Source organism: Equus quagga, chromosome 21 (assembly GCF_021613505.1).
Source record: "Equus quagga isolate Etosha38 chromosome 21, UCLA_HA_Equagga_1.0, whole genome shotgun sequence".
NCBI classification, from domain to species: Eukaryota; Metazoa; Chordata; class Mammalia; order Perissodactyla; family Equidae; genus Equus; species Equus quagga.
Window position 1 is genome coordinate 22,736,132 of NC_060287.1, and position 20,435 is coordinate 22,756,566.

Genomic DNA, 20,435 nt, shown 5'->3' on the forward strand with positions numbered 1-20,435 from the left:
CCTACTACGCACTCCAATACAATGAGAAAGTTAATCAAGAAAGAGGAAGATTTGGACTCTAGGAAAAAGTAGATCCTACCCAGGGAAGAAATAAGATCTTCAGATGAAACCTGTGCACCAAGCATGGAAAGCAAAGTGCTGAGACTGGGATGGGAAGAAATTTTTTGGCAACATATTTTTACCAGACCGGTAATCAAGACTTGCCCAAGGCCTGGGCAACGGGCACTCAGACACTGCTGTTGAGACTGTCATTTGGCAAACCCCTTTGGAGGCAAGGATCTGGGAGCATCTGTCAGTAATTCCCTACCAGATATCTATTCCTACAAAATTACTTACATGGGGGGCAGTGCAGAGTCCATAAGAGCATGTGAGTGAAACTACCTGGGTCCAAATTCCAGTTCTGCTATTTGTCAGTTCCCTGCTCTCTCAGTTTCCTCCTTTATAAAATGGAAACTCCTTCTCAACTGGTTGCTGTGAGGATTAAATAAGAAGTTCCATGTGAAAGGCTCAGTACAATGACCAGTGTGTAGGAAATAGTTAAATGAGCAAATACTAAGTTAATCTGTCTATCCAGAAAACACTTGCCATTTTGCACAAGGATGTTTACTGTACTGTTTAAAATAGGGAAAAATGGAAACAACCAGTACCATCCTATTTATGTTTTTAAAAGATTACATTTGTATTTGTACATATATGTTTATACATATTGAAAAAAGAACTGAAACAAGAAAACACACCAAAGTATTACATCCGGGGAGAAAGGAGGAGAGGGCTGTTTCTGTGTGAAATTTTTATTGTGAACAACCTAAGTTGTTTTATCCTTTAGAGAACAGAAAAAGTAAACATCAGTATAAATCCTAGGGAGAAAAAGAGAGTTAATCTTTATAAGCACATACAAACATTTCATAGAAAACTTTTATTTTAATTCACTATACATATTTAAATTTCAGGAAGTTACTAGGGAGATGTACTTTCCTCTGTAGGTTTAGTTTGATCTTCAGTTACCTGTAAAAACATGAATAGCTTTACTTTTCTAATAAACACTTTCAACTTTACCCTTCACCCGCCATTTAAAATCATTCCACAGTCCTTCTCTTATAATGACCCTCTGTCTTCTCCTTCAATAATAATTAGTATAGAAAGTTAAGTAGAAAGAGAAGAAAACTTAGAAGGCCAAGTTCTCAATAGAAATTGTCAAGTAAAGTACAACAATTACATTAAAAATACAATCTGAGGCATATATCTAGGCTTCTCAAGTTCGTCATTTTATTTTTCATTTATAAAATGAAATCATTAATACAAGAAGAATACCAGCGGTGCTGCAACAAGCTATTTTAAATGAGTCTATGGTGTTGGGAGAGAGAAATCCATTTTGAACATAGCATATTACAGGTTTAGTAGAAATAGGTATCTGTATGTCCATATTTCTATGCTAGGTCACTCAGAACACATCAAACAAACACAGCTCAACTGTATTCCTCACCACCCCAAAACCTGCCCCATCTCCTGCATTATCTATTCAGTGAAGGGTTCTGCTCAGCTGCCCAAACTCGGCATTAGAGAATCCACAGTTCTTCACCTGCATATTCAATCAACAGTGCTGTTAAGTCTGCCTAAGTAACTCTCACAGCCATCCCCCATGCCATGCCTGAACTGTAGGATCTCACCACTGGCAATCCCCCTAGTAAGATTGCTGGTTTAAGTTGCAGCTATCTTCCACGCTGCCCACAGAATGCGCTTTTAAACAGGAATAGCTTACCAACAGGTCACTTCCTTGTTCAAATTCTCCAGTTACCTCCAATCACCTTCAGGAGGGGAATGCAAACTCCACATGATGGAAGACAAGCCCCTCATATTCTATTTACAACAAACTTATTTGGATTCATCAGCCACACTGTATGTGACTGCACATTCACATTCATCTTACATCCACCATGCTCTCCACTCCTCCACACCTCTAGGCAAACAGCTTCCTCTGAGATAACCCCCAATCCATCCCCAAGCAATTTATCTGCCTGGCCTATTTTTATTAAAACCATCTTAAGAAATACCAATTCCTGGGAACCTTCCTTAACCAACCCCCCAGCTTGGTTTGGGTCCTTCTCTCCTGTGTGCCAGAGCCCCACACGCACATTTGAGCTGTCTGCTTTTAAGTCCAGTTATCCCTTAAAGTAACTTCCCTGAGGGCAGCAAGTAGGTTTTGCTCGTATTTGTACCTAAAGTTCCTGGCATAGAACAAACACTCAGTAAGTCTGTGTTAGCTGAATCAATGAACCAGGTTTAACCTACTCCCTTTGGACAAGCGAAATGGATAGTGGAAGAAGGAAACTGAACTAGAAAAAAATGTTACAAAAACAGTGACTCACTGATTTCTAATAGATTCTCTAGGTTATTGTCTTTACTTCATTTCTTCTCTAGTTTCTTAATCTAAAATGATTACTGTGACCAAGCAAAGAGACAAAGTTATCCTATCCATTCAAAAATACTTTCATCTCACGAAAAAAAGAAAATGACATAACCTTTACATAAGAACATTATGGCTAAGTGCCTAAACAATAAATTCTATCTGTAAATTCATTAATAAAGACTAGGTTTATGCATCATCATGAAAAATAATCAATAAATATTTATTGGGTAACCCCCAAATGTGCCAAATGCTGGGTAAAATTTTGGGTTACACATATACAACAAACCCTGAATGGATTAACAGATCGAATGTAAATGTACTAGCAAAAACAATCAGAAAATATGAGGAGGTACATAATCAAACAGAAATTATAGGAATGGATATTTGTTCAGAGATTACTGAGAATGTTTCACGGAGAAGCTAAGACTTGGGCGAGGTATTGAAGAATGAGTAGGACGTAAATTGACAAAAGGAGAAGGGGAAACGGAGCCTAGACAGAAGAACTGTCATGAAGAAAGAAACAGACTTGAAAATAAGTTTGAGTTAATAATACTGTATTGTATATCTGAAAGTTGCTATCAGAGTAGATTTTACAATTTCTCACCACAAAAAAGAAATTGTAACTGTGAGGTAATGTACGTAGTAACTAACCTTATTGCAACTAGCAAGGGTTTATGAGGCTAGATTACACAGGATAGTTATCAGATAATGTAAGTAAAAGATGAACATTTGGCCTATGAAAGAGAGACCAGGAATAGTCGTGGTCAAGAAATCTAATCATTTCTACTTGTGAAACCTAAATGCTAATGACAGAGAATAAACTACACCAGCACTCAAAATTTGGTTTTTCAGGACATTTGCACATTTAATCTGTCAAGAGTCAAGACAGCTTTAAAATATATCTGACAAATCTTAATCTTTAAATGTTCATTAAGTTTACAAAAAAATCATCATAAGACTTAATTACCATCATTACAACCATTAGGGACTATTACTACTATATAGCAATACTCTTATTTCTATTCAAGTTCTACAGTATCATTTCCAAGATATTAACAAATAACAAAGAGAAGTGCCAAATTACAACTTTTCTCTTGCCAAAATACTACTGGGGTCAACAACCACAACATTGCTTTAGCTATTGAGACAACTAATTTACTCTTTTTCTTCCTTTCTTTCTCTCTTTTTTTTTTTTGGTGTTGCTTAATTTCAATGAAAATTTCTTCATAAACGAGTACTCATTAGCTGTCAAAAACACTTACCATTTTCCGAGATCTTTCCAATAGCTTATCCCATATCGTAAAATGTGCCTTGAAAAGAAAAGATTTACTATCAATTAAATACAGCAGTAAGGTTAAAATAAAAGAGGCTGAGTCTTTATATAGTTCTTAACCAAAACAAATACATAAAAAGCTAGGCAGTACTAATGAGGCTAAGTGGTTACAAAGTGGATTAGAGCAGGAGAAAAAGGTACTCTGTGGAACAGCTGCCTTGTTTGGTATTTAAGAAAAAAAGACAAGTACTGAATATGCCATTCTTCCTCTTTTGTCCTTCTTAATCATTACCATCGTAGAAAGCATTCCTTCTAATGAGAAGCAAAAACCTACCCCACTTTCTCGTAGATTTCAGTTTTTGCCTTAAATAACCAAATCCTCAAATCCTAAGTAATCACAGGAAGTTCATTAAGAACCAACTGTGACACCTTCACACTGAAATGACAGACCTAAACAATTTAGAAAATTACTCTAAAGAACAAGTAAAAACGAATGAAGACAAAAGTAAAATTATAGAACCAATTTCCTTAATCTCTAACAATCTTATATAGCAGAGGATTATCATAATGCATAAAGGAAAACTGTGTGAAGCGCATAATGACAATAACAACTTTATTAGGGGCTGGCCCGGTGGTGCAGCAGTTAGGTTCGCATGTTCCGCTTCTCGGTGGCCTGGAGTTCGCCAGTTTGGATCCCGGGTGCAGACTTGGCACCGCTTGGCACCCCATGCTGCGGTAGGCATCCCACATATAAAGTAGAGGAAGATGGACACAGACGTTAGCTCAGGGCCAGGCTTCCTCAGCAAAAAAAAAAAAGAGGAGGACTGGCAGTAGTTAGCTCAGGGCTAATCTTCCTCAAAAAAAAAAAGCAATTTTATTAAGTCAGCTGAAGGTGATACTGAGGGATATGGGCGGGCCATTGACTATTTCACACTGAATTAGCTCATAAACCCTAAAATAAAAAGCAAAATTACTAAATATGCACACACAAACCCTTCGGGAGAAAGAGCAGCAGGGTATGTTTGAAGGGAAAACTATACCTGACGCAGGTAGAATGAACAGGTAGTGCAGAGACCTTAAGATATGGCTGGAATATAATGAGTGATGGAGAAAGCAGTACGAGATGAAGTCAGAGAGGCAGGCAGGGGCCAGATAATGTAGGGCTTTGGGAGAAGGGTCAAGGGTTGGGGTTTGTTTACAAAAAGCCACCGGAAATTTTGGGACAGAAGAATTACATGATCTGATTTGTGTATTAAAAAGATCATTTTGGCTACTAAGTAGAGAATGTGCTGTGGGGGGCAAGAATGAAAGCAAGGGAGGGGAGTGAAAGAGGGAGTTGAATGAGGGAAGTAGTAGTAGACGAGATGCTATGCCGTGGATGGATTTGTGACATGTTTTAGAGTTAAGAGTTGAAAGGACTTGCTGATGGATGGGATGGGGATGGCCATGAGGGAAAAAGAATCGAGGATTACCTCAACCATCGAGGCAGATGATGGTGCTACTTACTGAAATGGAGAAAGCTAGGAAAGGAAACAGGTATGTGGAGAAAAATCAGACATGTAAAGGACACATATGCTAAAAATTACAAAATGCTCATGAAAGAGATGAAAGAAGATTCAAATAAATGAAAAGATACACTGTGTTCATAGATTAGAAGACTCAACATGTTAAAGATGTTCATTCTCTCCAAATTGATATACAGGTTTAATAAAATTCCTATCAAATTCCCAACAAGATTTGTTGATATAGAAAAGATTACCCTAAAATTAAATGGAAAAGCAAAGGACCTAGAATAGCTAAAACAATTTTTTTAAAGAATAATAACATGGAAGGAATTATTCTATCTGATTTCAAGAACTATTTATAGCTACAGTAATCAAGACTGTGTGATATTGGCAGGGGAACAGACACATAAATCAATGGAACAGAATAGAGAACCCAGAAATAGACTCACACAAATATGACCAACTGATGTTTAACAAGGGTGCAGAGGCAATTAATAGAGGAAGGACAGCCTTTTCAACAATGTTACTGGAGCAATTTGACATGTACAGGCAAAAAAAAAATGTCTCAACCTAAATCTCACAGTTTATACAAAATTTAACTCAAAATGGACCACAATGTAAAAATAAAACTATAAAACTTCAAGGAAAAATAACAGGAGAAAATTTTTAGCATTTAGGGCTAGGCAAAGAACTCTCAGAATTGACACCAAAAGTATGATCTATAGAGGCAAAAACTGATAAACTGGACCTCATCAAAATTAAAAATTGCTGATCTGCAAAAGCCTGTTAAGCGGATGAAAAGACAGGCAACAGACAGAGAAAATATTTGCAAATTATGTATTTAACAAAGGACTTGCATCTAGACTATTAAAAAACTCTCAAAATTCAACAGTAAAAAAGTAAACAATCCAATCAGAACACATGAACAGACATTTCACCAAGATACACAGGTGACAAGCACAAGAAAAGAGGTTCAAACAACTGGCCAATAGGGAAATGCAAATTAAAACTACAATGAGAAGTCACTACAAACCTATCAGAATGGCTAACATAAAAAATAGTGACAACATCAAATGCTGGCAAGGATTAGAAAAACTGATTACTCCCACGTTGCTGATGGGAATGTAAAATAGAACTCAGTTTGGTAGTTTCTTAAAAAACTAAACATGTGCTTACTATTTGACCTAGCAATTTGCATCCCCGGGCATTTATCCAAGAGAAATGAAAACATATATTCACAAAAACCTGTACACAAATGTTCATAGCAGCTTTACTCATAACAGCCAAAAAACTAAAACAACCCAAATATCCTTTAACAAGTGAATGGTTAAGTAAACCATGGTATATCCACACCAAGAAATGACACTCAGCAATAAAAAGGAAGGAACTATGGGGCCAGCCCCATGGCATAGTGGTTGAGTTCGGCACACTCTGCTTCAGTGGCCCAGGTTCACAGGTTCAGATCCGAGGCGAGGAACGACACCACTTGTCAGCCATGCTGCGGCAGTGACCCACATATAAAGTGGAGGACAACTGGCAGAGGGGTTAGGTCAGGGCTAATCTTCCTCAAGCCAAAAAAAAAAAAAGGAGCTGGGGGAAGACTGGCAACAGATAGCTCAGGGCTAATGTTCCTCAGCAAAAAAAAAAGGAAGGAACTACTGATATACTGACACATGCAACAACTTGGATGAATCTCCAGAGAATTATGCTAAATGAAAAAAAACAATCCCAAAAGATTACATAGTGTATGATCCCATCCATATAACATTCTTGAGATGACAAAATTATAGAAATGGAAAACACATTAGTAGATGTCAGGGGTAAGGAGGTGGGGGTAGGTCAGAGGGGAGCGGGTGTGAGTGAGTGTGGCTATAAAAGGCCAACATGAGGGATCCTTGTGAAGGAATTGTTCTGTATCTTCACTGGGTTGATGTCCATACTCTGGTTGTAATATTGTACTACAATTGGGAAGATGTTACCATTGCAGAAACTGGATAAAGATACTACGGATCTCTCTGTGTTATACCCTATAACTTCTTGTACATCTACAATTATCTCAAAATCAAAAGTTTAATTAAAAAAAGAAAGGATTAGCAAGGGGTGGAAATATGGAAAATGACAGGCTTTGTCATTTTTTCTTTTGATGAAAGGATGATCAAAATTAGGGAGAACAACATGCCAAATGTAAGGCCAGAAGGCATTCCAGAAGGGCTTATCAACATGCACTCCAACACTCCTCAATGCACTCTCCACTAAACTAATTTGAAAAATTAAAAATGCTATCTCAATTTGATTTAATTTTTTCAACTAATGTCTCTTTTGTGAATTATCTGTTTACACCCTGGGAAAAATTGTTTTTAATCACAAACCTGAGTTTTACAAAATATTACTGTCACACAACTTAATGAAAATTAAGACATATATCCTTCAAATTGGTATAAAATCAAGACCAGAATCACACCCACACCCAAACTTGGATGCCCTGAAACTTTAAGCTTTACTTACTCTTAAGTGAACAGGTAAAGAGAGACCCTGGAATCTTCGTACAAGACTCGACTGGGTGGCTTGAAGATTGTGAACCGCTGACACTTCATACTGGAAACAAATACTCGTTCTTGGAATAAGAGGGCCCTCACTGACATCAATGAAGTCACCAAATCTAATTTGATTTGAAAAATAAACAAATAAAACCTCAAAATCGAATCATTTACAATAGTGTGGGAAAAAAATCTATTCTTTCTCTTTGCTGCTACATCCCTGACATATGTCCCTACGTAGTCCCTAATCTACAACCCTACATGGATCAGTTCAGTCTCTAATAGCCCCCGCATAACGGTCTCAAGTGAAGAGGCTAAAACTTGAAAATTAAAATCAAGTGAACCATTTTCTTAATTAGCATTGATACAGCGTGAAAGACGTTTAAGATCACTGAACACATCATGCTGTCAAGTGGATCCAATGTCCACACTGCTAACCAACACCTTTACAATAACCCACTGCAGCAGAGTTTAGAATTCAGCATGGAGGACAGATTGTGTCCAAAGAGCAGCTTTCTGGGGAAAAAAGCTAAGTCTGAGTCAAGGAAACATGAAGTTGAGAAGAGAGACACAGGCCACGAAGTCATTTTTGCATAATGCATTGTCCTACCTCTGCTCCCTGTGTCAGAAAGCACATTCAGATATAACTCACTTATATGTAAACGCAGGCAGTAACGAATTAGTCAGTATTCATATTTCTGTATACATGAATTATACTCAATTCACAGCAATGAATATTTTGCCCAATTTCAAAATTAACTCTTAAAAATTATTTTTAAACAATGGTTTTCAACTCGTGAAATGCAGAAATAAAAATAACAAACAGTAAAATGAGGAACAGAAACCACAACTGTTCCTGAAGGTAATTTAAAGCTTCCAATTACCACCATTATCAAAACAAGGAACAAAGCAGTAGAAAATAAGGTAATAAGAATAAGAAGGTACAAATTCATCTTTTTCAGTCGTACACTACACTCAGGTAACAAACAATAAGGCTAAGCCTTCCTATAAATTACCATAGAATCCAATATTTTTATTTTTACACACCTGTGTAGCTTGATTATTCTCTCAGGGTTCTGAGATGCCTTCTCTTCTATGAAATCTATTTTGTACCTAAAAAGCAGCAAAGAAAAAAAAAGTTTAATTCTAAATATACAAAAAGGTGTTTAAAGACACATTCCCTTTCTCTTCCTCGTCAGCCAGAGTTGTTTAAAGAAGGGTCTGCACTTGGAGCCTCTCCTTCGTCACCTCCCAATCACCCCTCACCTCCTTCAATCTGCCACAGCCTCACGACCCCACCCAACTGTTCTCACCTAACCCACAGGGACCTCCTTGGTGCAAGCCTAACGGACACTTTCAGTCCCTATTTCCATTGCTCACCTCCAGTTCTCAAAGTGCCCTTTCCCACCAGCTTTTGTGGCATTCCTTACTGCATGCTATTTTAACTCTCTGGCCACTCTTGTCTTTCTCTGCCCTTCGGGGGTGCTGTCCTAGACTTCCACTCTGAGCATCCTCCCTGGGCGAGCTGCTTGACCGGCACAGCTTTAATTATCACTTCCGCATCTATATCTTTCACATCTCTGCTTCTAATTCACATACCTCTTCTGAGCCCAAAACTGTATATCCAAAACCCTTCTGCACATCCACTAGGGTGTTCCACAAGCAACTTAGACTCCCAAATTGTCAAACTAAACAAAAACTTATCCCCTCTTTTCCCACCAAACTTTTTCTTATTTCTGAATTTCCTAGCTTAGTAAATGATGCCACCACCTACCCACGTGTCCAGGTGAAAAACTTCAGAGATTTCCTTGATTCCTGCTTCTCCCACGACAGCCTTCCATCCAATCTATTACCAAGTCATGTCAATTCCAATGCCTAAATCTCTCTCAAATCTACACAATTCTGTGAGTATAGCTAATAGCACAAATGGAACTGCACAGCCCAGGTTTAAATCATGACTTTACGACTTACTACCAAGAGCTTTGTCTATTGACCCCAGAGTGCCAAACAAGTATTACCTGTAAGTGGTGCAAGGTTGGGAAGGATTCGTTTATGCAAAAACATCCACTTACTGCCACATCCCTTCTCCTAGAGCCCCCCATGCATTAGTGAGGGAGCCGATTTTCCCTTGAATACTTGTCTCTCTTGACCCACCTCTAAGAGATGCTCCTGTCCCCTGGGAGCCAAATCACTGAAAGTTCCCCCTGCAGCAGAAAGGTCAATCACTGATCCACCTTCAACCATCCAAAACTCTCTGTTCCCTCAAACTTGCCCCAGAACTATCCCTACCTTCCCCCACACATTCAACTGAGTTACCCAAGTTCTAGAAGCCTCTACTAGACTTTGACATTTCAGTGGGAAAAGGGACATCTCAGTGAATGTGGAATGAAAGTCTGCAGTACACTGTCCAGTATGGTAGCTATGGAGCACTTAAATGCAATCAGTCCTCACTGAAAAGTGTCTGACATGGAAAACACACAGTAGATTCTGAAGATTCAGTATGAAAAAGAGAATAGAAAATATCATTACTTTTTTAAATGTTGACCACATGTTGAAACAACATTTTAGATATGTTGTTTAAATAAAATGTCTTATTAAAATTAATTTCACCTTTTCTTTTAACTTTTGTTAATGTAGCTACTAGAAAATTTAGTTATATAGATGGCTCACATTATATTTCTATTGAACAGCATGACCCTAGAATTTTGGCACAGGAGGTGACTTGCTATGTTCTGATAATCCAAGGAATTTTCTTGTAGAATTAATGGTGGTCTGGTTCTATAGAACTATTTGCACTCTAGTTCAGTTAAAGGAGTATATTCCTACTACTTTCTAAGTACACTGGTTCCAGGATATGCTAAATATTATAAATTATCCCCATGAGAATTTGTGCCTCAATTTATAAATACTTAAAGAAATTGCAATCTATAACCTTTAACAATTTGCAGGTGCATATTTTGGCATCAGAATCTAGTATTTTTAATTTTTGGAACACAGATTTCCCTTTCTAATTAGTTCTAATTTCAATTACATTAATATTAAAATTTAGCTTATGGTCTTACAATTTGTAAAATAAGGTAAACTGATAGTTTTCTGAGAAAGAGAACTGAGAAGCCAGGCAGCAGCTAAAATGTTGGCAGAGAAAATCCATCAAATGGATAATTCCCGTGCAGAAGACTATGGCCTGGCTGTGTAAACATTTTACTCAGTGCTTAGCTCCCTCCAAACCCCTGGCGTTTTCTCTCTTACCTTTTTCATTTAAAGAGTGGAAGGAGTAGAAGGAAAGGCTGCCAAATGCACAAAATAATAGTTTCTTAACGTATGCTATCACTCTACAGTGTAAGGAAAAAGGGGAAACATACGATTACGTTGATATAAAGAAGACTGGCCGAAGACACAGAGAGGTAAAACGGTGAGAAAACTATGTGGGGGGCGCAGGGAGTGAAGGGGCGGGGATGGACTTTTTCTCAGGGAAATGACGACATGAACAAAAGTAAACAGGCTAGTGCAGAAAGAGAGATCTTAGAGCTAAAAATAAAATGGTGTCCTAGATAAAAATTCTCAGGAGTTGAATTTTCTTCATTACATATAACTTTGGGAGGTTCAATCTTGCTTTAAAAGAAGCCAACACTTACTTGTTGTGTTGAAATATTTCTAATGCTACTTTTGCGTCAACTTCCAGAGGTTCAAACGGAAGATCTTTATAAATTAAAGCACGAGCATCTTTTGTGAAGGAACGCAGGTTCTCCTTAAAAATGAAAGTATTAACCTTTTGCAACAATTTATTTAAAAGTATTTCTCCATAAGGCAGATAAGATAAAATTGTATGCTTAATATTACAAATCCAACTAAAACAAAAAGCAAGAGCAAATTTCTTAGCAAAGTTACTAATTTGCAACAATTAAATATTTGGACCATAAAATGTAGGGTTAGCAATTTCTCCCAACTCTACAAACTATAAAACTTGTAATTTACCTGTAATTATAAGATATAAGCCTGTTTGAATAATAATTAAAGATAATCCTACAAAGAAATGTTAATAAACATTTCATTCAAATTATACAACCTCATGTTTATTAAAATGATGATGCAACAAGTAGAAATGTTAAAAAACAAACAGTAAGATACAAAAATTTGTTTACACTATGAATAAAACTAAGTTTATTAAATGCATGGGGAGAAAACTATTGTTTATGTGATTCAGAAAGTTTCACTAGGAATGTAATATCATCATTGGCCCTGTCCAAACATAGCATATATCCAACATAAGTTTCTGTTTAATGAAAATGTCAATTTTACACAATTAAAATAATTGATTAATAATACACATTAACAATGCTTATGAAATTTTTTAATAAAAATAATTGAGTTTTCATACTATAAATCATTACTAATACAGAAAGGATCAAGCACTATTACGCACATAATTTTTGTAATAAAATTCTTTCCATAAATTTCCTATTACACTTTTTTGCATGAAATGACACTTCTCCATTCTTAAAGGGATAATTTACTGCACAGCAAATCTACATTCATGGTTTAATATAGCTGATACTTGAATCTAACTCCTCCCCACTTTCTCTAAGCCATCCACCCAACCACAGTGCCTTCAATTAGCTAGTAAATCTCTTTTTTAAAGTTTTATCTTTGAAAAAAGGAAAAGGAGACAGCAAGTTTCATAGATAATGAGAGTTAAATCTCGATCTCATTAGTTTTTAATTAACTCCCCCAATCAAGTTAAAAATCTCTTCTTAAATTTGGGGACATATTTGAAAAAGAAGAAATTACATTGACACGAGTCCGGAGACCATGAAGAACAGTTCCAACTCTTTCCCTGGCCCTCCTCCTCAGCTCTCTCTCTCTCTCTTCCCTCTCTCTCTCTCTTCCTTCCTTCCTGTCTCCCTCTTCTCTTCCTCTCAATATTAAGCAATATGGGCAGGATTATACAAGAAATAACTTCTCAAGCCAGAATTTAAACCTGGATGTGTCCTGACTCCAAAATTTTTGCTTTTTTATTTCACTAAATCTGAGATGTACCACTAGCAAAGCCCTGGTGGTCTAGTGGTTAAGACTCGGTGGTCTCACCGCCACAGCCCAGGTTCATCTCTAGTCAGGAAACCACACCACCCATCTGTCAGTTGTCAGACTGTGGCAGCAGCATGTTGCTGTGATGCTGAAAGCTAGGCTACCAGTATTTACCAGCCGGGTCACCCATGGTGTACAGGTTTCAGCGGAGCTTCCAGTCTAAGACAGACTAGGAGGAAGTACCTGGCCACCTACTTCTGAAAAAAATTGGCCATGAAAACTCTATGAACAGCAGGAGAGCATTGTCTGATATAGTGCAGGAAGGTGAGAGGATGGCACAGAAAGACCAGGCAGGGTTCTGCTCTGCTGTCCACAGGGTCGCTAGAAGTCAGAATCAACTCGATGGCACCAACAACAAAAGATGTACCACTAAGGAAAAAATACTACCAATCATAAGATCCTATCTACTGTAAGACACATTTGTTTTCAGAGATATTAAAACATGAGAAAAGCATACATGGTGGAACTGATAAAATGGTATGCTATACCACCTCCCCTTTTCTGATCTCCAGACTTCCGGTCTGTAGAAAATACAGTTTTGCTTAATGAAGAATTAGGCATTTGCCTATTCTCCCCAGTCTAAGTCGCTAGGCTTGACTTGTGAAAGCTGTCAGCACCCCCTATCTACAGAGCACCTGATCTAGATCATCCTTGTCGGCCAAGCTCCTGTGGTTACTCACGTCCCAAACCAGCAAGGAGCGCCCTCATTATGAAGGCAGAACATTCATAAAGAGTCTAGTTTGTGGCTATCTGGGTTAGCTTTGTCAAAGTCTGATTCTTTAATTCACAAACGACCCCCCGCCCCCTCTCTCAAAGTAACCCTTGTATATAGTGAGATCTTACAGTATGCAACAGGATAAAATGGTTTACGGCACTGGTTTTCAAATTGTGCTCTGGGGATCGAAGGAGTTAGGCTCCAGAGCCCCCACCCCAACATCAACCGAGACAGTTAAGCTTCTATATCTTATATTCTGGGCATCTTGACCACTAATTAAGGAACAGTACAAGGAAGAAAGTACTTCAAGAAAAGTTCAAGCAGGACGTAAAGTTTCCATACAACTGACCACACTGTTGTGAATACCCTCATTCATATGCCTCTATCTTAAATATACTGAAAAAGTAACAAGAAAGATGGATAAAGAGACAGACAGATAGACGGAGATTCTTTTAAATTTCCTCAACGTGCAGTATCAATCAAGAATACTAACACAGGAATCATTCTAACAAAGAAAGGCACAGACCCTAAAATTAACACTCCAAAGAGTGTACTTACTTTTGTTGGCACCCACTCATCAAGTCTCTTATCCAAAACTACATCATAGCAGAAGGCTCCAGCTATTACTGGAAATACAAGCAAAACAAAAAGCCACATCAAATCTGTTCAAGTAGAAAGTGACTAACTCGCAACAAATGAATATTTTGACCATAAAATGAAGGGTTAGTAACCTGTCCTAACTCCACAAATTATAAAACTGTAGCTGTCATCCCAGCTGCTTGCTAGAGCTCTACCAACCTTCCCCATCCAAAAAATTAACTCACCTTTTGTTAACCCAAAATCACTAGTATTTTTGAACTCTTCAAATTTTCTTTGGAAATATTATTACTATAGAGATTTCAAATAGTTACTAGATAGAAAAAGTCCAAAAGAACAAGATATTTAATAAGGAAATGAATGACTAAATGGATATGAAATGTTGAATTTCTTTTTTAGTATCTCCTACATATCCTTATTTCTGTTGTTTGTTCTTAGAATCATTTATTGAGCTTTTCAAATATTTTTGGTGTATATACCCTTACCTTTTACAAAAAAATACAAATGTGATCCTACCACATATATTGTTGAAAATCTTAGTTTTAGCAAAATTACAAAAAGTAATTCCATTTCCCCAAAATGGTGTCCCTCTCCAGAATCATGGTTATTTATGGTGAAATGGTACTAAGTATAGCTTTCTCCAGAAGTCTATTTATACTCCCACTTCCTCCTCCTCCACACATTCAATTTGGAAATAAAAGCTTAAAGTGGTAAGAAATAAACAGTGACACAATGAATTTACATGAAACTCACATTCAAGAGAAACATTCTCCTCTAATTCTACTAAGTATTGACCTCTAATAGTCAAATACAATGGATTCTGTTACCCATACATAATAAGTGGAATGTATGGATGGTGGTAATTTAGATTAGATTAGAAACGAACTCTATACATCAAAAATAGGTACCAAAATATTCAAGAATTACAAAAAGTACATATATATATTTAAACATGATGTATATATACATATATATATATTAATATGTATACATTACCAGGAACTTGTGGAGCTCTGACCAAACTGACCACATATTCATCTTTGAATGCCCTCTCTATCACACAGCCCATCATCATGGCACAAGAACGCCAATAAGCCTAGAAAAATAAAATGCACACAAACATAATACACACCAAGATTTACTGAAGTTTCTTCAACATTAAAAGTTAGGTTGCCTTTTGACTTAGGAAATATTTCTCAAATATCTCTCCATCCTCAGCGCATAGTAATAGTTACCACCAGGCCACGACATTAACCCTGCCAAGTAAAACCCATGAAATGAAACACCAACTCTGTGTTGTCAGCAATGTTTCTGTGCAAGGTATCAGACACTATAATGTTTATCAACCAATAGATAGTTTTACTATCTGGTAGCAACTTTATTTTTAACCAGGACAAAGTTAACTTGTTAACAAACTTGTGCTAAAGTAAAATAAATATATTAATATATAGCTGTTTATATCATATATAAATATGGAGGACAAACTCAACTTTTAAGGATTATTTATACTGCTATCCCATACCTAACATCACATACATCCACATACATCACTCAAATTATTCTTATTTATAGCAAAGCAACTTCACCATTAACTGGGCTTTCAATTTATTAGCACATTTTTAACCATGGACACGCCTTACACGGGTATCCATGCAATGACCTTATCAGAGTCATAAAGAGAAACAGACGTCCTGCACCATACCTGCCCATCTTATGCCCTGTACTGGCCCTACTATAACTGAGCACTTGACCTTCATAAGCTCTTCTCCACATCGGAGGGCTAAAAGAGTGGGCTCACTTGGTTGACGAGTGGCAGAGACTGCTCCAGAATGTATTCTATAAAACTACATAGCACGCACTAAAATAAATCCAAACCTAGGCCTCGGAGGCAAGTAGCAAAATGTGCTTCTTCATCTACTTAAATGTTTTCAATGTCTACCGCACTCCAGAGTCAGAACGCCTACGTTTAAATCCAGCCTCCACCTCTTCCTAAACCAGTAACCAGTTGAGTCAAGCTTCTGAACCTCTTTTTGCCTCGGTTTATTTATCTGGAAAATGGGGATACTAGCACCTATTTTATGGGATTTCTATGAGGATTAACTGAGTTAATACCTGTAAACCACTTTAAGACAGTGTCTGGATACAGAATAAATACTCAATGTTAGCTACGACTATATCAAGTCTATCATTTTCTTGTTTAAGTATTTCATTTCAACAAATATTTATTAAACACTTACTCTATGTAAGTCAAGGACTGGGTTCAATAAGGGACATGATCCCTGTCTTCACAGAGCCAAGAATCCAATGCATTCAACAATTCATAGTACAAGGCAAAACTAAAATATTCTATCTAGAGACACCAGCCAAGTGTTGTGAAGCCCTAAAGAAAACAGGGATTCATTCCGACCAAAAGAAACCGAAAAGGTTCCACAGAGCATACGGCATTTTAATTGAACTATGAAAGATAAGAAGGATTTTAATAGGAGGAAAGAAAATAGTCAGAGTTGAAGGACGAGCATCAACAAAAGCAAGGAGGATAACACAGCATAAACCATCAGTGACCAAGTCCACTAGCACGGCCGGAGCAAAGAGGAAGTGGAAAGATGCAGTAGGAGGTGAAGCTCGAAAGGCAGCCTGGGGTCAGATCATGCAGGGTCTGGAAGGTTATGTGAACAGTTATCAGGTAGGCAAGTTCGTGAGGGGCAAGTGACTATGGAAGACTTCAGTATTAAAAAAGGGGGGGTGGAAGACAGAGTTGAAAAGTGATTGAAATAATCCAGAGAAGATGGTCAAAGGCAGAATTCAAGCAGCAGCAGTGGGAATGAAATCACCCACAATATAGACAGTGATCAATAAACGTAAGGTGAACAAAGATATGAATGTAGAAGTCACATAACTTCTCAAACCAAAATACAGAGAAATGGATGCCGCTGGTGGTTTTTGGACTATGAAAATGCCTAACTTAACAAGTAAAACATTGCCCCTCTAGCACCGTACGACAATTGACGTTGGCCATATCTACACATTTCATACTCCGAAGACAACAGATTTTAATAAAAAGGAGGAAAAAAAAGCTGGAGTTGGGGGAGGAGAACGTAAAGACAGAAATACCTTATTCACTTCTCCTGGATCACGATCTTTGAAGGTAAGGAACTGAATCTCACAGGACTTGGTCAAAGGCTTATACATGTCCCAAGGCTGCCCGTCCACGAGAGCCAGAATGGACTTCCTGCAGTACCACTCACTCAAATCTAGGAATTTCAAAGAGATTGAAAGTCTAAACCAAACGAAACTCAAAGTGAAAAAGGTTACATGTTTAAATGATACATGAAGAAATAAAACATTAGAAAGGCAACATTCTGCAAGCTGTCTTTTTTTAGGAGAAAAAGTACTACATATTACATCTGTAACCAGTAAAAAAAATAATTCCCAACACACCTAACGTATTGCTGATTATTAACAAAGTTACCCAAACCATTTACAAAAATCATTAGGGCTAAGTCTAATTTGAAATTAATTTGTCAATTATTAAGTAATAAAACAATTTCCAAGAGCTACATTTAAATATTCAGAGAGCAGTATCATAGACATATTTGGATATATGTACACACAACTTAGAAGAAAATGGAAAATATACACCCACAGTAAATCTGTTCTAGATGGGTTCATGGTCTTCCTCCCAAACCATCTCTTACTTTCCCATGGGGACTCTTCAAGTTAAATACTGTAGCTACCAGTTTTTAATCATTAGAAGAATTCACATATAAGCCAATCAGCTCATCTGTTCTACGATCCCCGAATGCACCTCCAACCATGATTAGTGGTTTTTCAATTACACAGCTACTCACAGAAGTGAACTACAGGGTCTAATTATCAGTGACTACATAAGTTACAGCAAGGCAGGGACCATGTGTATTTCATGTGTATATCCAGAGCCTACTACAAAGCCTGAAATACAGTAGGTATTCAATAAAAGTTGAGTGAATCATGAGCAAGTCTCGGGGCGGGGGTCATGCTGAGGGTGGTTCAGAAGCTTCAACTCTACACGTAATGTGTATAAAGCTCCCGAAGGGCCTGAGCTTTGTCTTATCTTCCTCTGTAACCCTAACACCTATCATATGGCAGAGGGTCAAGAAATGCTTACAAAACAAATAAGTAAACAATTATTGTAAGCACTAATTCAAGTGCTAGAGTAAAGGAAGACTGAGCGTGTACATTCTATAGGCCAGCTGAAGCTGATGACCAAAGTTGTTAACTTCTTAAATGGAACCATTACTGAGTTTTCCAGAAGTTTAAACAATGCAGCTACTCATACATACGAGTGAGCATGAGGGTGTACATATCTATTTGGAGGTCTTTCTAAATTTAAATGTTACCAGTTCTATCAAAGCTACCATAAAAGCATTTTGATCACAAATAATACAGAGAGGCCCTGTTCGCTTCATTTCCACACCAAATCACACACGGGGTGCAGTTATCTCTCTCAAGATAGGAACAAAACAAACATTTTTGCCCAAATCACATTCACCCCATTGTACATTTCCACTCACACATTTACCACATGTACGCGTAAATGTAAACAAAAACACAACACACGCACAAAGAGGCAAGTGAAAAGCAGAGAAATGATTTCAGTTACGCTAGAAAGAGCTAGAAAGGAAAAGAGGTCCCAAAAAGCTGGGCATCTGTGCCAGAGCCATCCCTTTGTCCCCAAATCCTTTAAATCCTGCACGCTGACTGCTCCCATTACAGCAGACTGCGGCCTACCAGCGAGCACACTGGTAACGATGCTTTCAGGTCGGCTGCTCCTACCAGAAACAGAGAACCCACAACTTAGCCAGATTCAGGCAAGTCCCAGAACAACCTGTGCTTTACAGGGCCAAGCTTGCAAGACCCAGTGAACACACAGTAAGATGCCCGATAACGGAGAATTTCTGCCAAGTTCAGGAAGCGATCACAGCGCCTTGTCTCCTCTGCCCCTGTTCTCCTGCACAACTTGTGTACAACAGTCAAAACAGAGTCCCGATTTGTTACTTACGCATGGCACAACTATAGGGAGTTGAAACGTTTTTATTCATCACAAAGACAGTGCCGGGGTCAGTTTTCCCAACGTGTTTAACTTCGATCTTCTCCGTGCGGGGCGTTAATGATAACTGCCTGTTTTTCTCTTTATTAAAGACATCATTCCGCATTTCTATCAGTTCGGTCGGTGACAGCTGAGAAGCTGGCGATGTTGCTATAAATCCTGTGTAGAAGTCACAACAAATAGGACTGAAAAAATGAGTAACATACTGCCGATCCCATCCTGTTCCACTCCCGCATCATCCTCCTTCCACAAGGAAAGAACAGGAGGAAAAGAACTTTAAAAGTCATTCTCCAAACTTAAAATAACGCATTCTCATATTAACCATTAAAACGCCAACGGAAGGAAACTGCGGCTGTCCCAGATCCGCACCGTTACTTCAACTTTGCTCTTTCACCATCAGATCCCTATTTCCCATCGATGTCCTCTGCCATATTCCACTCTGTGCTTTCCAACAAGGGGCAAAAAATACCCAGGAAGTGGGGGCAAAACTAGAACAGTCATTGGGAAGGTGAGCAGAGTCGTCGCTGGGCAATGTCTTGGGGAGGACAAGAAAGCTCCAGGAGACTGGGGGTCCCACGTCAAAACTACCAATATCCAGGGCGAGAAAGGCGAGCTTATTTCACACCCCAAATCAGAGGATTTGGCAAGGACGGGTATTCCAATGGGAAGATGGGAACATCTCTGCACCTGGACGCGGGCTCCTTCCCAGAGGCGTCCCCCGCTCCTCCCCGACCCCCGCGCCCCCAGGCCGGGAAGGGGCAGCCGCCCCGGGGGCACTGGGGGACTCTCCTCCGCCTTCGGCCCCACGGGACCTCCCAGGCCCCGCCTCGGACCCAATCTGGACAGACACCATCCTCGAGGCCTCGCTCCCCATCCCCACGGCCCCTGAAACTCACTCCAGCCGGGCCCGCCACCGGGGGCGGCCCGACAGAGCCGCAGCCCCCAGGCCCCCGCGGCCATGGCCTCCCTCGCGGCCGCAGGAACCGCCGCGCGCAGGTCCTTCTCCGTCCTCCTTCCCGGAAACCGAGCCCGCGCGCTGGGTTCCGTGGCACAGGTCCGTTCCGGACCCTGCGCTCGGGCTGCGCGCCGCCGCCAGGGGGCGCCTTGGCGCCTCGCTGAGGGTTAGTGGCCGGAGGGGCGGCGTCCCCGAGCAGCCACATCTTCCGGGGACGCGGGGGGTGAACCGGAGGGCACCTCGTGGGCTCCGCAGGGAAACAAGCATCTCTCCTG

The 20,435-nt window shown here is 39.0% G+C and overlaps 1 protein-coding gene across 1 annotated transcript; it reads right to left on the minus strand.

Annotated features, from left to right (window-relative positions):
• Positions 1 to 901: 901 nt before the first annotated feature.
• On the minus strand, positions 902 to 20,226 carry MRPL39 (mitochondrial ribosomal protein L39). Its single transcript, XM_046648315.1, has 10 exons — positions 20,102 to 20,226; positions 19,158 to 19,364; positions 17,231 to 17,370; positions 15,116 to 15,215; positions 14,081 to 14,148; positions 11,358 to 11,470; positions 8,770 to 8,835; positions 7,691 to 7,844; positions 3,670 to 3,717; positions 902 to 1,005 (listed from the first exon to the last, which is right to left on the minus strand). The coding sequence occupies exons 1-10, from the start codon at positions 20,163 to 20,165 to the stop codon at positions 958 to 960; spliced, it is 1,008 nt and encodes a 335-aa protein (XP_046504271.1). The 5' UTR covers positions 20,166 to 20,226; the 3' UTR covers positions 902 to 957.
• Between the last annotated feature and the right edge of the window lie 209 nt (positions 20,227 to 20,435).

What these genes read in the sequence shown, in the direction of transcription:
- MRPL39 (XM_046648315.1), bottom strand. Translation starts at nt 20,165, where the DNA reads ATGGCCGCGGGGGCCTGGGGGCTGCGGCTCTGTCGGGCCGCCCCCGGT. An exon ending in CGGTGGCGGGCCCGGCTGGA is followed by an intron (nt 19,365 to 20,101) that starts GTGAGTTTCAGG and finishes ACTTCTACACAG; the next exon opens with GATTTATAGCAACATCGCCA. An exon ending in ATCCAGGAGAAGTGAATAAG is followed by an intron (nt 15,216 to 17,230) that starts GTATTTCTGTCT and finishes TTATTTTTCTAG; the next exon opens with GCTTATTGGCGTTCTTGTGC.